General features: G+C 40.4%; 2 protein-coding genes across 17 annotated transcripts in view; one reads left to right on the top strand and one right to left on the bottom strand.

Moving 5' to 3' along the window:
• Positions 1-67: 67 nt before the first annotated feature.
• On the top strand, positions 68-12,157 carry EXOSC8 (exosome component 8). Its single transcript, XM_075490712.1, has 11 exons — positions 68-173; positions 2,292-2,328; positions 3,433-3,496; positions 5,260-5,333; positions 5,911-5,956; positions 6,994-7,099; positions 7,183-7,228; positions 7,481-7,577; positions 8,583-8,703; positions 11,347-11,453; positions 11,945-12,157. The coding sequence occupies exons 1-11, from the start codon at positions 157-159 to the stop codon at positions 12,058-12,060; spliced, it is 831 nt and encodes a 276-aa protein (XP_075346827.1). The 5' UTR covers positions 68-156; the 3' UTR covers positions 12,061-12,157.
• Positions 12,158-12,200: 43 nt separating this feature from the next.
• Positions 12,201-16,392, bottom strand: part of SUPT20H (SPT20 homolog, SAGA complex component) — a 36,532-nt gene continuing 32,340 nt past the window's right edge. For 6 of the 16 annotated variants that reach the window (XM_075490623.1, XM_075490651.1, XM_075490700.1 and 3 more), the window contains 2 exons: positions 14,135-14,240; positions 12,201-12,616 (listed from right to left, as the gene is read on the bottom strand). In XM_075490623.1, coding sequence (XP_075346738.1) covers positions 12,516-12,616; positions 14,135-14,240 — 207 coding nt within the window. In that variant the 3' untranslated portion in view covers positions 12,201-12,515. Of the gene's footprint in view, positions 12,617-12,663; positions 13,593-14,134; positions 14,241-16,392 lie in introns of those variants that run through there. The other 10 variants (XM_075490584.1, XM_075490642.1, XM_075490599.1 and 7 more) reach the window with 4 other exon arrangements.

Below are 16,392 nucleotides of genomic sequence, written 5' to 3'. Positions count from 1 at the left end.
CGGCGAGCGGCGCTGGAAGCCGCGGTCGCCCCCCGGCGGCAGGAGCCCGCCAGCGCCGCCGCTCCTCTCGTCGCCGCCGCCGCCAGGCCGCCGGCACCGGCTTCCGGCCGGCCGGGTCACAAGGCGGCAGCGCATCCGGGCGGCAGCGGCGCCGCCATGGCGACGGCTTTCAAGTAAGTGACGGGCCTGGCGGCCGTTGTCCCCCGCTTGCGCGGCGCTGGGGTGTCCCGCTGGCTCCTCGTCCCCTATGGGGGGCGGGCGGCCCTCTGCCCGCCCCTGGGGGCCGAGGCAGCGCCGCCCCGGCGCCGCGGGGGCTGCTGGGGCCTTTACCTCGTTACCGCCGCGGCCCTGCGCCGTCCCCAGCAGCGTGCGCCTGGAGGGAGGGGGCTCCGCTGTGATGTTTTTAAGTATTGTAGTGTTCTTTATGATGCTGTTTCCCGCTGCCCTGTGATCTGCACGGCAGAGTCGGCAGCCGCCCGTTCCAACGCCCGGTTTGCGGTAGGCGCCGGCGCTGGCTGAGGTAACCCCGCGTAGCCGCCGCGGGAGCGCCCTGGCGGCGCGGGGTCGCGGGTGGGTGCCGGGGGCTCCCCGTGGAGCTTCCTGCTGGACACCCCGGCGCAGGACGCCTCATGCCCATGGCCCTGGGCACCTGGGGTGCCGGCTCCGCTTTGGGGCATCCTGGTACAGGGAAGATGTGGGCAGGCGAAGGCACGTCCAGCGGGGAGCTGCCAGGGTGCGGAGGGGGCTGGAGCCCTGAAATGTGCGAGGAGCGGCTGAGCCAGCTGGGTTTGTTCAGCCTTAAAGAGGCATGGCTAAGCGCAGAGATCAGTAAGGCCCTGAGCTACCAAATGGGGTGGGGTGTGGAGAAAACAGAAGTGGGTACAGGTGGGTGATTCTGAATAGATACCTAGGGGTGGGGGAAGTCATAGTGAAGGGTGGTCAACTAGGGAGGCTGTGGTGTCTCCATCCTTGGAGACAGTCAGTGCAGTTGGACAAGGCCCTGAGCGATATATCTGCTCTGTACGGACCTGGTTTGGCTGAGGGGTTGGACCCAACATCCTCCGGAGGCTCCACCAGCCTGAACTGTCTCATGGTTCCTGGGGCATTAGAGTGGAGGAAGGCAGCTTTCTCTGTGGAAGGGAAGAGGTACAGGCAGAACGAGTTTAGTGAAGCATTACAAGGAACTTAGAACAGCAGGGAATTCCTGTTCCTTTTAGAATTGTAGAATGGTTTGGGTTGGAAGGGACCTTCAAAGATCACCTGGTCCAGCTGCCATAGGCAGAGATGTCTTTTGCTCGATCAGGTTGCTCAAAGCCCCATCCAGCCTGACCTTGAACACTTCCAATGATGGGGCATCCACAACTTCTCTGGGACACCTGTTCCAGTGTCCCTGCTTCTTCCAGAGTTATGGCTTAAACATGTGAAACAAGGTTTAACTAGCTGTTACGTGAATTGGAAGAGGCCATTGTGTCGGCATTAAAAAACAGTAGTACAGGACCAGTATATGGGGAACCAACAGGGGTTAATTTGTGCTTGCCGTCATGAGTTGTGATACATCTATATGTTAGTTTGCATTTAGAAAACTTGCCTTTTCCAGTTACCGTTTTTTTTTCCAGAAGTGTTTATTTTAGCAAAACTGAGAAGGCTTTGTTCAAATATTAATGACACTTTTATGACTATTTTTTACTTTAATGTTCTCTGCTTAAAATACTAATACACAGATGCTGTAGTAGATAATTAATAATAAGCATTAATTATTTCTCAACTGAAGCACTGCATGAAGCATATTTCTTAATTTTACATTTTCATAAAGATTCTAAGAAAAACTGTAACCTTTCAAGACTGTAAAATTGTTTTAAACCATTTTGTACATCTGGATGCAGTCCTTGAACTAATAAATATTTCAGACACTGTAATAAAATCACCCTTTCTGCATTTTGTCAAAAACATTCTACACCCTTGTCTCTGTAAGGGTGTAGAATGTCACTCCTTTCGAATTAAAACTAATAGTCAAGGTTATTGAGGTGAAAGCTAGTAGTTTGTGTTAGAGTTATGTGCAGGCAAGCTCCTTGTAAGGGAGAAGCATTTTGGAAGTGAATGTAGGAAAACATCTTTTTCTTAGATCAGTGTAGAGTTTTCTCATCTGTCTGTAACCATATTGCTAAGCAGCTTTGCCAGTCATCTTGATTCTCAAATTACTTGTTGTTGTAGTTTTGTGCTTGCTTATCTTTTTTGCTATCTCTTGCCTACTTGCGAGCTTCCATGTGAACTTCTCTTTCTATTTGTTTTAGAACGGTGGAACCATTGGAATATTATAGAAGATTTTTGGTGAGTAAAACACAATGCATGTATAAATTGCTTGTAATCGATTTTTTTATTGCTTGCTTCTGCTTTTCTAATTCGCCTGTATGGAAACCTGAAACTATAAGGGGAAAACAAAAACCTCACTGAGCAGGGGTAAAATGGTCATACTCTTCAGGACATATTTTCCATCTGTCTGTGGCATTGATGCTGCAGCAGGTTGTGTCCCTGTTCAGCCTGATGGTTAAATGCTTCTGTTGGCCTCAAAAGGAATGCAAGTTAAATTTGACCAAGATGGTGATGCAGGTTTGTGTCTAGTACAAAATTATGTCAGACTAGGCTTTCAGATGCTACTAAAAATAAATAGAGAATATCGCTGCTAACCATGCTCACTGTAACTGTGAAGGAATACCACTGACTTTTTGGTATATTAGATTAGTCTATCCATTACTAAGGTAGTATTGACTTAAAAATGGGTCCAGTATTATTGCAGCCAGTTCTTATAATTGAACCAAGAGTCTTTGCTCTTGAGAAGCTTGAAATTGGGATGAATAATAATTCAGGTCTAACATGATGGTGAATTGGTGCAATTTCTAACTTAAGGTTCAGGTATTGTACAGCTTCTGACTGACAGTATTTGAATGTTGGGGTTGTTTTGGGGGGTGTTTTTGTTGTTGTTATTGGGTTTTTTTTCCTCTAGTTCACTCTTAACATTAATTTTAAGAGCTCCACTAGGTGGGCATGGGGGAGAGGAATTGCCTACAAAATCTAAACAATGCAGACAGGTAGAAACTCTCATTTTAAGGTATCAGCGAGTATTAATTCTTGGATGATATTCTGAATCCAGCCTGTAGTACTTACTCTTGAGACAATCTATTGTTATATTTGTTTTCTAAATAAAGTATAATAAATTAAAAAAATAGTTTTTTTGTGGGCCTGCAACCACAAACTACATATCAGTTGATGAAAAGCTGGCTTGAATGTGATCGAGTTTTCCCTAACGTTTTTGTAACTGCATATTTCTGCTAAAAAGAAGAGAATACTATTTTATATGAACTCACATAGCATAAATATTGGTATGTTATTTAAAAACATATGTTTTCTAATTTGAATTTTGTAATTTTTGTTTAGAAAGAGAACTGTCGACCCGATGGAAGGGAGTTAGGCGAATTCCGGGCAACCACTGTCAACATAGGCAAGTGCTTACTTGGAATAATAATGGGGGTGGGGTATTATTAATCTCAGTTTATAATAGTTAGTGAACCTAATGACTTGCTAATCAGTTTTCTTGGTGCTTGCATTTTGAAACAAGAAAGAGGAAGGATTTTTATTTATAGTTTCAACAAGCATTAAAGAGAATGCATGGTACAGTAATATATTTGAGCATTGTTTTTCAGTTCTGCTCCTGGGCTGATTTGCACAGCACAATTTAGGTGGTCATGGAAGCTTGTCTCTTTCTAAGGTCAGCAGTGTATGTTATAGATGCTGAAGGCTGTGTCGAGGCGTATACTGACCAGTGCAAAATTGATGCCCTAGCATCTTGAAAGAGGCAGTGACTCCTGGCTTCTGCTTTGTTCTAAGCTTGATGAGCAACTGTCTCAAGCAGAGGCAAGATACCTCTTACGCAGTGAGCAGCAGCACCTTACCTGCCTTTCTTACACCTTGTAATTTCCAAAAGTACAATACAGGTTAGTGTACCACCATGGAATACTTGCTGATTATTGCTCAAACTTGACACTGCAGGTCTCTTCCATTGTACAATGCTGCCTTCCATTAGGTCTTGCTGTAAGTCAGTCAGAAGGTGGGTTTATGGTAACCATCTATGATTTCTGGTTCAAAAAAGTACTCCAAGGATCAGTATTGGGTCCAGTCCTGTTCAACATCTTCATTAATGATCTGGATGATGGGGCAGAGTGTACCCTCAGCAAGTTTGCAGGCAACACCAAACTGGGAGGAGTGGCTGATATGCCAGAGGGTCATGCTGCCATCCAGAGAGGCCTCAACAGGCTGGCAGGAACCTCATCAAGTTCAACAAGGAGAAGCACAAAGTCCTACACCTGGGGAGGAACAACCCCAGGCACCAATATATGCTGTGAGCCACCCAGCTGGAAAGCAGCTTGGCAGAACCAGATCTGGGGGTCCTGGTGGACACCAAGTTGAACATGAGCCAGCAACGTACCCTTGTTGCAAAGAAGGCCAATGTTATCCTGGGCTGCATTAGACAAAGTATTGCCAGCAGGTTGAGGGAGGTGATCCTTCCCCTCTGCTCAGCACTAGCGAGGCCACGCCTGGAGTACTGTGTCCAGTTGTGGGGTCCTCAGTATGAGAGAGACATGGACATACTGGAGAGAGTCCAACAAAGGGCCATGAACATGATGCAGGGACTGGAGCATCTCTCCTATGAGGAAAGGCTGCAAGAGCTGGGACTGTTGGGCCTGGAGAAGAGAAGTCTGAGGGGACATCTTATCAATGTATATAAATACCTGGAGGGAGGGTGTGAAGAAGACAGAGCCAGGCTCTATTTGGTGGTGCCCAGTGGCAGGACATGATGCAGTGGGCATAAACTGAAACACAGGAGGTTGCCTGTGAACATCAGGAAACACTTTTTTGCTGTGAGGGTGACCAAGCACTGGCACAGGGTGCCCAGAGACATTGTGGAGTCTCCCTCCTTGGAGATGCTCAAAAGCCATCCAGATACGGTCCTGGGCAACTGGCTTTAGGTGGCCCTGCTTGAGCAGGGGGGTTGGACCAGATGACCTATCCTCAACCATTCTGTGTGAGTCTGTGTGATTGTCTGTTTAATAGAGAGATTCTGTTCCCACCCTGGATTCATCGAGACTTTGCTTAGCCTGTGTTAGTATAAAATGATGGAAAGTAAACACTTTGTGAAGGTGGATGTTAATTAAGGCCCTTTGAATAGAAGAATAGATTTTATTGAACAGCACTTTCTCTCTTCAGGTTCAATTACAACTGCAGATGGTTCTGCCCTGGTGAAATTAGGAAATACTACGGTGATTTGTGGAGTTAAAGCGGTATGGTTGATTTTTATTTTAACTTAGCTGTTAGCTGAACTTGTGCATTCATGTTTAGAATGAATCTCCTGCAGAGTTACAATAATATGCCAGTCAGGCACAATTACAGTCTTTCCCCTGAGTTCCTTTCAGACGTGAAAGTTAATATAGTAATTTAATTGTCTAATCCTACCTGTATAGTCTGAGAACATGTATTTTTGTGGTATGTATTGTGTATGGGGAAAGATATATACAAAAATAAAGTCTTGTCTTCGTTATTTCTAGATAAAAGCTGTATAACTGAAGAGTTACTGAATATTGATCAATAAGTGCGTTGGTATTTAGTTGGCTGGACTATTAAGCGCCTTGTAGCCTCAACTTTACTGCTGGCCTGCCATGAACTGTGAGACAAATCACTGCATGTCCCTGTATTGAGTTTTCCCATAGGAAAAATACAGACAGGGACTGATTAAAAATGGCTCTTGTAAATCTCATTGTAATGATAACTGGGAAGAAAATGACCATTCATATATAGAGTAGCTGGAAAATCTTTTTGTACAAAATTCAGCTCTTCATTTTTGTCTTTTTTTTCCTCCAGGAACTTGCTGCACCTGCAGCAGATTCTGCTAATAAGGGATATATTGGTAAGCTTTTCAGTATGGATCTTACTCAGATCTTGTATTGCTTCAGCTAAAAGGCTGTAATGATGGCACAGATTGAGTGTGTTGTGAAGACTTCTTAAAAGAATGAATTTGGGTAAAATACTACTTTCCTTAAAATCAGTTTCCAAATTGACATATAGGAGGTAGTACTTCAGAAATTTCAGAATTTCCGCTGCTCTGCTTGTGAGTTTTCCATGTAGAGTTACCTTCTTACTGCTGATTCCAGTCCGGGTTGAAAACAAACCTGCAGCAGGGGGAAGTATGTATGTTAAGAGGGGGAAGGTAGTTCATGTGTAAAAGATTGTGGCATGCAAGGCTGTGCAAAGGCACATTAACTTTGTGTTGAAGCCCCAGTAGGCAAAAAACTTAACTCTTAAAAAACAGTGAAATAAACCCTGTGTATTTCTTGGAGAACTGTAAAAGTCCCAGGGGTACATCCTGTTTGGAGTTTCTTTTGAAATAAAATAATTCCATGGAAGTGAGCGCTTAGACTAAATCCGCTTTTTATAAGGCATCTCCAAAGTATGTTGTTTTCAGTGAACTTGATTATGCTTAGGTTTTTTTCACAAATGTTTATGCATGTTTTTGCTTCAAGTCTAAAGCATCAGGTTTTAATGTTTGATGTAAAGCAGATAGCATACCAGTGAAGTCAGGCAGTGAGATGAAAATGCTGTTGTTTCTTGATCTACTTAAGAATGCTTAACACTTAAAGAAGAGTTTGTGTGGGGTCATGATATTCATAGCAGGATTGCAAACAGAAAATGGTAGCTAGGAGTTTGTGCTTTTCCATGGAATATATGGTTTCTGAGTACAGAGTACTACAAGTTCTTTAATACAAACTCATGCATAACACTTATTTTTGAGGTGAGAAGTAGGAAGTCTTGATTGAAAAATTCTTGGTCTTGCCATTTTACGTACTTCAAATGAAAGGCATTTAGATTGTATATTGTCTTATTTCTATTTTTGATATCCCATTGCCTGCTTTCTTTAGTTTATAACTAATGATTCTTGCTACCTAGTTCCAAATGTAGAACTGCCATCCCTCTGTTCAACGAGGTTTCGCTCTGGACCACCTGGTGAAGAGGCTCAAGCAGCAAGCCAGTTCATTGCAGATGTGATTGAAAAGTAAGAATCATCTTAATGCATTTAAAACACAACTCTGCAAGGCAATTTTCTGTTTCCTGGTTTACTCTCTCATTTTATTTTAGTTCACAGATAATAGCGAAAGAAGATCTATGTATTGCAAACGGCAAGGTAAGTTGTATCTCAGAATGAAGATGGGCATAGTAACAAGATCACAGTGTTGAGACATTAAAGAAGGTATTTGGGGTTATAGATTGTTTTGTTGTTGTTTCTTTTTAGTCTTCATAGCTTGGTTTACATCTGAAGTGTAAAAATCGTATGATATAAATAAGTATCTTTATTCATGTGGCCAGCATTTTCTTAGATATTGCACCGTTTGCTTAGCTGCTGTAATATCTCACATGTGCAAACCTTTTTTGATAGCTTGCTTGGGTGTTATACTGTGATATCATATGTCTGGACTATGATGGAAACATTTTGGATGCCAGTGCCTTTGCTTTGTTAGCAGCATTAAAAAATGGTAAGTCTTCTCTAGAGCAAGAGACACAATCTGATTAGCGTTGCTTAGAGAAATACATTAGTTTTGAATCATGACGAATAGGTAACTGGTTCACGGTTCCTTAAGACTGCTTTTTTCCTGTCATTTGAATGCGAAATCACTAAAGTGCAAATACAAAGTGGAAGTGATGCTATGGATGCCATAGATGTGTAACACCTGGGGAGTAGGACCTTTTTGTATGTGTATTACTGTTCTCTTATAAGACTAATAGCTGTTCTGCCATGTGTTCTTCTGTGTCAGCGATCTGAATCTTTCAATAGTGGTTATAAACAACTTTAATGTCTAGATCAGGGTCTTACCTTGTTAATGTATTTTGTGTAGGCAGAATAAGTTGTTGGGGACTTTACTTATTTGTCACAACAGAATATTCCTAGCTTAATGCACTGTAGTTTGAAAAAACTGTTTTCATGCATGCAACATATGGATTGATTATGCACAGGTATGTGGGTTATAAATGCACGTAGGAGGCAGTATAAAGGGAGGCTTACAGCAAGGCCTCCTTTTCTAACTGAATTGCTTGCCTTTGAATTCCTATAGCTACTTTGCTCTTGATTTTCTTGTCTCCAACACTGTATGGGTTGTCAGAGCAAGAGTTATCTGAAGATCAGATTGCACAGATCTTTATATGTCCAGTAGGCTTTTTGGGGAAAAGTACTTTTTGTTAAATATGACTCTAAAGGTATTGTAATTGTATGGCATTTTGGAAGCAGAAAATGCTTCTCTTAGCTTGAGGAGAATGCTTTCTCAAATGGGTAGTTCTAAGCTAAATACTTTCCTTGAACCCAAGAAATTTTTTGTACAGAACACCAGTAATATAGCCAAAACTGTATTCTGATCTGTTTTCAGTGGCTTACCAATATGGTAAAAGAACAGCTTAAATATTTCAGTAGTCTTGGACATCTCTAGGCCTACTAAAGCCGGCAATGTTTAATATTATACTATTGTCATTTTTTTTCATCTCTTCAGTACAATTGCCATCAGTTACTATAAATGAAGAAACTGGTTTATCAGAAGTTAATTTAAAACAGAAGAATCCTCTGATTATCAGAAAGCATCCAGTTGCCACGTCATTTGCTATATTTGATGAGTAAGTTCTTAACTGTTTTGTACTTACGAAAACAACTGTGTATGTAAAAGAAGTGAAAGACAGAGGATGCTACCAATGATGTTTCTGCACTTCTTATGCACTTTGCTAGTGAAGATCATGCAGTCTCAGGCAGTGCTGTTTCACTTGATCTTAAATCCGCAGCCTCTCTTGTTGAACTGACCTGGAGTTCTGTGATACGAATGAGTATGCAGAACAAAATGAAGTCTGTCCAACTTCTTCCTGTGACTTCAAGCAGAACTGGTTCCCAACCTGAAAGACAGGCTTAAAAGTATGGGAATAGGTATTGTTTTATGCTTCTGCAGTATCTTTGAGATGAAAGAATGTTACCAATGCAATTAATGCTTTAGAAGCCTATGTAAGTAACTGGTATAAAAGACAGTAGTTTTTGAGCAGCTTATACCAAGTATTTAGTCAACAGAGGAAGTAAGAAGTAACGGTCCAGTTAGAACAACAGAACCTCTGGATAACTGAAAACATAATTACCCAAGATGAAGTATGACCAGCACTCTTAAGTCATTGTTCATGTAGGTAAAGAATCTGATTATGAGAATTCAAAATAATCACATCTGATAACTTGACTCCTCACCTGAAATTGTTTACTGTCTCTTAATTAGTCCAAGTATGTTAATTATGTGTTCTGCTGCTGTTTATAAGAAATGCAGTTATTTATGGTGGTATCCATTTGAAAAGTAGAAAATGACAAATGAGATGATGCTCACTGTGCTATGAATCTGATTTAAGATGTAGGTATATTTAGACGTCTAGGGTTTATGGCATGTTAAATCTGTATTTGTAGAAATGATTAATAGGCCCTTTCATTCAAGTATGAGATGGGGTGGGGGGAGCACTAAACTCAAATGTTGACCAAGTGATTACCAAAATGAATCAAAGCAGAAAGTTATCAGTACTTTAGAGGGCTTCTGTTAATTGCTTTAATACCAGTTCTTGTGGGTCTGAAGTTTGATGCAGACTGAGAGTTTGGATAGCATGACAGGCAGACAGTTGTCAGTAGGATATTATTTGCACACAGATCACACATACTTACCAACAGACAAAAAGTTGCTTTTGGAAGAAAGCTTTCAGTGACAGTCTGTTGGGCTTTTTTCCCTTCACTGAAACTGACTGTTGCATCAAACAAGTTACCTGTCTCCCTTTAGCTCCTAAAACTAAATATTGAGGGGGTGTGTGCCTGTGTTGTGTGGTTTGGGGTTTTTTTTTGGGGGGTGGTTTTTTTTTTTTGAATTCTGGTTTATTAGGTTTTTCTATAGCTGTTAACACAGCCCTTTACATACTCTGGCTTCCAGAGACATTTTTCTTCTGCGTAAAAGCCCTCCTTGAATAAATAAAAAGAACACTGGTGCAGAGCACCGTGCAGCTCCGCAGCTGGCTCCTGTGGAGTCAACCTGTACATAAAAAGTCTGATGCATCGAACTCTCCATGTGTGCCAGGTCCCTGTGTCATGCAAAGGGCCGATGCTGCACAGTGCATGTGGGTAGAATAAATAAAGCAGTATTTTTGAGTAGCGTAGCTAAGGACTGATGTTTTCGTTACACTATTGCTATTAAATGGCAATCTCAAACTATTGGTGAAGTTTTAAATTACCCATAAAACCTTTAATTATGCATTGCATATGAGTTCAAATTGAAAAATTCTGTTACCCTTCCACCTATTTTGTGTAATCAGCTCTTACAGCCTTACTACTGACTTCCCCCCCAAACTTGTCATAAACATCACTTAGTGTAGGTGTACTCCAGCTGCTAAATTGAGTTTGATTACATCAATACTAAATTTTAGTTTAACAGTGAGGCTTCATGAAAACGTCAGCTAAAGTCTTTCCTGTCATAACCTGCACTTCAGCCAAATGTTTGTAACGGTAGCGATTTTTTTTTTTTTTTTTTTTAAAGCAACGAAGGCTGAACGGTGATTGTTCGGCTTTAAGTTCACGTTTTTCTTGTGCAAAGTTGGCTTATAGCTTAGATCCTCTTTTTTTCTTTTTCCATTAGCTTGCTCTATTTTTAACTTACTAAATGGTTCAAAAATAACAATATTTAATGTCTTTTAATGATCTGGATCATGTGATGTATGACAGCTTATTGTGGCTGCCTTAAGGAACCCAGTAAATCCATTTTTGACCTATTCCCGGTCTGAGTGGTTAGAGTTCTCTGACAAGAAACTGAGAACTACTTTGGTGAATTTACCATTGGAAATGAGTTTTGCCTTAAGGTCTAATAGAGATTAGTGCATCCTACGCCTAAAACCCATGCCCTTTTCTTTGCATAACCATGAAATAAGTGACTGCATATTGCAGATGGCAGTTTAATGGCATTTGCCTGCAATACATGGGTGTCACAAGTCTATGAAACTTAGGCATAAAGCTGTATTTTCAACAGCTAGTATTTTAACAGGCATATGCACTTGAATATGTGGAATCTCCCACTTCATTTTTTTTTTTTCTTTTTTTAAATTGGTGCATTTTGGTAAGAAAACAGATAAGCCTGAGCACTAAATCCACCTACAAGTATTTTGTAAGACTACAGTAAAAATTAATGTTATATGTACTTTGCAATAGTGTTAATGAAGCAACATATACTGACGTGTCTGCATATGTTCCTCTTTCACAAGCACATTGCTCATTGTTGATCCAACTGCTGAAGAAGAAGACTTAGCAACTGGAACAGTAACTATTGTAACCGATGATGAAGGTAGACTATGTTCTGTCCATAAACCAGGTACTTCCAAGTTTATTACACAGGAACCTATGGAGACTATAATCTTTTCTTGACCTAGATGTTATGTACCTGCTTTTCTTTGTAAAATGTGGGTGCTTTATGATAACAGGCTGTCTGCTTGACTACTTACTAAGTGACTTGCTCTAAAATTCATTTTGCAAAGGTGGCATGACTGAACTTGTAGGTCCCCACGATTGTTGTAGGTTCCTTCCAGCTGAAATAGTCTAGTGTACTCTATTCTAAGTTCAAAAAGGAGTCACAGCTTGACCTACATACAGCAAAGGACAGACTTTGAGCACATCTGTTATACCTCCAGTTTGTTTCTGTCTTCTTTGCCTGAGGCTAGAGTTGGGGAAGCTGTATGCTCCCCAGGTGAAAGTTGTTAGTCATGAGAATTACTGTATTACTTAATACTGTCATTTGGAAAACACATTTAGAGATACTTAACCGAAGTATAAGTAGAAAATCAAATTGTTCCCTTTAATTTTTAGGTGGAAGTCCTCTTACAGGAGCCAAGCTTCAGGACTGTATCACCAGAGCAATTACAAGACACAAAGAAGTAAAGAAGCTGATAGACAAAGTAATAAAAAGTATAAAGCCCAAGTGAACAAAAGGAGAGACCTTTTTGAAAATGGATTTGTAAAAATTGTATTTGTTACAGTGTTCACAAACCTTTTATACTAAATAAACAAATACCAATACTACATTTACAAAGTTCATTTTTTCTAAAATGTTTTTCACCCTTATACTATGTACAATGCTGCTGAGTGGTAAAAAATACAAGATAAAACATTCTGTTAAAAAATTGCCTTAAGGAAACCAGACCCTAGCTGCTTCAGAGATGAAATCTCTAAGTTCTGGAGGGTTGGCTTCCAAAAACAGTTCATTTACTTCAGTGTAATATCAAAAGTTCATTTTCTACCAGTAATATTAAACACTGATTTGTTTTTAAGCTTTCTCCTTTTTAATCTGAAAAAAAAAATTCCCCTCTCAATCAACTTTTTATTTGGGGGGGGAAGCAAGTCTCAGGATTTTGGAGGGGCGGGTGTGCCTCTTTTCCTTTTACTTTTTGAGTGGCTGCCTGAATGCTGTCGATGACGCAGGTGAGCTGCTTGTGCTGCTGCTGCTGCCATAGCCATTTGATGCTGCAAGAATCGCAACTGCTGCCATGAAGAAGGGGGAGAAAAAACTTGTTAGTGTTGACTATAAAGCTATGCTTCACTTCAGGAGCAATGAGAAGAAAGTTGGGGGTGGGGGGAATGAGAAGAAAAAAAAATGAGGAAGCAGCAGGTTGACAAGAGGAATACACCATGTACTGGGGCAAGGAGTACAGTCAAGCAGCACCAGTGGCACAGAAGCCTGCTGAGGGCGTATCTAACATTTTACACATGTACTTGGACAGCGTTGTTTCTTTGCCCTTTCTCTCCATTGCAGTAACTGCAGTAACTCAGCAACTTCAGTGAATGTTTGGGTTACATAGTACCCTTTTAACATAATACCTGCTCAGTGTATGCATTTTCTATATGTATCACAAAGAGGAGACTGTGTGCTAAAAAAAATATTAAAATATTTTCATAAAGCATCTGAATGACAGAATGCTAAAGGAATGCTTTGCCAGAGCTGTTGCTTCCATGTACTGAGTGTAGCAGTGCTACATTTGAACTTATAGGTGCTTAAATTCATGCTATTTTGAAATCTACTGGCACCTGGCAGAGCTTATTTAGGTATGTGCCACAAGCACTCCTTGAATGTTAGCAAATCAGGAAGGTGGATGGCTTAAATGAATAAAAATAAATTCAGTGCTCCAAGGTGAGAGAACCACAGATTTCAAATGTTTCATGATATTGTTTGCCAAAATTAATGGTTTTCATTTGTGAGACCATAAAGATGTCAGTTTAAAAAAAAAACAACTCAAAGGGGCAAGACGTTTTGTTTTGGAGCTGAGAATTGTATTTTTAATTTTTTTTAATTTTATTTTTTAAACACAGTCAGAGTGAAGTTGCTGGATTACTTGTATCTGTTGCTGCTGCTGCTGCAAGGCTTGTTGTTGTTGCTGTTGTAAGGCAGAAGAGAGCTGGAGTCTCTGCTGAGGAAGGCTTTGCCCAGGTCTGTTCACGGCAGAGCCAAGCTGAGACAACACTAAGAAAGGAGAAGGGGAAAGCAGGCAGGTCAAAGAGGTCAGGTCGAGTTTGTAAGGGTTGGGCAAGGAAGACATAGGAATAGAGTGTAACAGAAAAGGGGGATCAATAGAATTAGTTTCAGAGTCAAATTGGAAACAATGCAGAATAAAGTATACATGATATACATACTGTTAGTTAGAACATAATTAGATTATGAAGTGCTTGTGGAGACACAAAGAGGTTTCTCATACTGGATGTTAAACACACAGTTAAAGAAACATTCCTCAATGAAGTTTGGCATGGTAGTTCCCTGTATTTTCTTTTTGTATCAAGTGTGACATTTTCATGTAGTAGTATCAATTTACTACACTTAACTGCCAAACAAAGCAGAAAAGTGCATGCTTTGAAAGTGAAAGTTCACCATTTCTTGCACAATTCATGTGCTGATAATAGTAAATTGTTCTGATCTAGTGTAAGACTTCTTTAAGACCAAACTTCATTTCAGTGTGAATTTATCAAGATACACACTTAACTACAAAAGGATGCTCAACAAGCACATACCTGTGGCTTGAGGTTGCATAAAATTCCCTACTCCAGTCAGGTTAATTACAGCAGCTTGTTGGGCAGATAATGCCTGATCTTGATTGGATGGACCTTGGTCAGACCCCTAGCAAAAATGAAAAGCTTGATCCTTATTACCAAACTTTGGTGTCAATGAATAAGTAAATAAAGCCAGTGTGAAGGCAAACTTTTGAAGTGCCGTTTAAAAACATTTAATTCTACATCTTCCAGTGCATGTAGATACAGGCTATAATGTAGTCACTATTAAAGTAGAACAAACAGATGCCGAACGCTCCAAAACAGCTCTGTTTTGGCAGAAATGGTATTATGCCTGTTACCCAGCAGAAGTCCCATGTCGTTGTCAACTTCCCTGCAGTCAGCAGAGACTACAGTTTATGGTTGTAATCTTATGACATTTCCAGTCCCACTCCCAACCCCAAAGTCTTCAGGTGACACCTGAAACCATCCACGTGCAAAGGTCCTAATCAATCAAAATGCAAGAAGTCTGAAACTTACATTCACATGTTCATATTGTGCCACACACTCCGTAATTTCATAAAAAATACAAACCCTGCTTTTAAAATTTTATTTTCAGAACAGAGTAGTTGTTGCAGTAATCACTCAAATGGAATTAGTGGAGTCTGGTCTAGTGTCTACTGAAGTCAAAGGGTACTGAATTATGACCTTTTCTAGAACTTAAATTATGCATTGATTCATAAAGTGTGAAAATAAAGTAGTATATATGCAATTTAAGCAAACTGCACATCTTATCCGTCAGAGAAAAAAAAAAAAAGCTTTGAGCTGATGCATTTCCAGGAGTTGCAATGCTTCTTTAGAATAACCATATGAAATAATGCCACTAAGATCTAGGTAAACTTGACCAAAAAATTGCATATTAAGAAGACATCATCATCATCTTGATGAAGACGACTAAGACAGACTTACAAAGTCATAGAACCAACATTTGGGGAAAAACCGTAAGTATGAGATGAAAATGTATATATTCTGTTGGCAGCACAGTAAATTGTTGGTCTTTTTGGGCTTAGGTTTCTTCCCCTAAGCACTTGGACTACGGCACTGTGAACACATACATTCTTGTCCTTAGTGAAAGCTAAGGAATCTGGTATTCATAATAGTTCATTTTAGCTAATGACCTTAGTCTTAGTCTATAATGCATGGGTAAGAGAGAAGTTCCTAAGAGCAACTTAGGCAATGCAGAGAGATTTCCTCCAGAAGAACTTCCTGCCACAAGAAGGACTAGGCTTACATCAGCCTTTTTGTAAATGCCCTTAAAGTTCAATGTCCAGAAAATAAAACCCAATAGTACGAGCTTGCATGAATTCTTTTTAGTAATTCAACTAGTAACTGACATTTGGATTCTGAGAATAAATCTGAAAGTCTCCCATTAAACTGTCCCACAGTCCAGAACAAGGCCTGTGACACAGGAGACTGTACACCATAAAAACATTTTAAAGAGGCATCTTATTTATGAACAGTCTACAGTAGCACAAGCAAAATTATTATGACAAACTGAGTATCCAGTAGAGACTATTTGGTAAACAGAAGTCTTGCATGTCTGGGAAGACAAAAGATAAGGAACACAAAAGCAGAGCAGCTAGTTTTCCCAAATTGCTGCATTAGTGCTGATAAGATTCTTAGGCACAGGTAGAACCAACTACTCAAAATTTGTCATTTTAAGAACAAATTGGTCTCTATCAAGACTTTGGACTTCTTCAGTGATTAAAGCCTTTAACGCTAATTACAGGCAGCAGTAGAGCAAGTGTCAAGATTACAGCTTTAAAGCCAACTGATACTTTCTCTGGTGCAAAGAGAACAATTCTGTTGAACTACAGCAGTGAGGATCATAAGCCAACTCACAGCAGTGCAAGAAGTTTTAGTTACTCTAGTAATCCTGATTGTGTTTCTTCTGTTCACCTGACGCAACTGCTAGTTATGATAAACAGGACAACACTAAGCTGATTTTACACCACTCATACAGTGGGCTGGCTCTCTTCATCCTAGAGTAAGACAATGCTTAGCCAGTTGTTTTGTTATAGCTCTTCTCTACAGGATATAAATAAAGTAGTATAACCCAGCTCCAGCCATGGCAACAAAGCCACTGCAGTCTTTGCAGTTTGCGAAGGTTTTGGAGGAAGACTTTCCTCCCCCTCTGCTTCAGATCTGTTGTGTAAAGGCTCATTTACTTGTGGAGATGGGGAGAATAGGAGAAACTGTTTCATCCATGCACCCCAGACTGA

Source organism: Mycteria americana, chromosome 1 (assembly GCF_035582795.1).
Source record: "Mycteria americana isolate JAX WOST 10 ecotype Jacksonville Zoo and Gardens chromosome 1, USCA_MyAme_1.0, whole genome shotgun sequence".
In the NCBI taxonomy this organism is placed as follows: domain Eukaryota; kingdom Metazoa; phylum Chordata; class Aves; order Ciconiiformes; family Ciconiidae; genus Mycteria; species Mycteria americana.
The sequence above is the reverse complement of the archived record's forward strand: the minus strand, read 5'-3'. Positions and strand labels throughout refer to the sequence as shown.

Excerpts from the sequence above, each read along its gene's own strand:
- EXOSC8 (XM_075490712.1), top strand. Across the intron at positions 5,334-5,910 it reads TGATTTGTGGAGTTAAAGCG|GAACTTGCTGCACCTGCAGC; the intron begins GTATGGTTGATT and ends TTTTTCCTCCAG. Across the intron at positions 8,704-11,346 it reads TCATTTGCTATATTTGATGA|CACATTGCTCATTGTTGATC; the intron begins GTAAGTTCTTAA and ends CTCTTTCACAAG.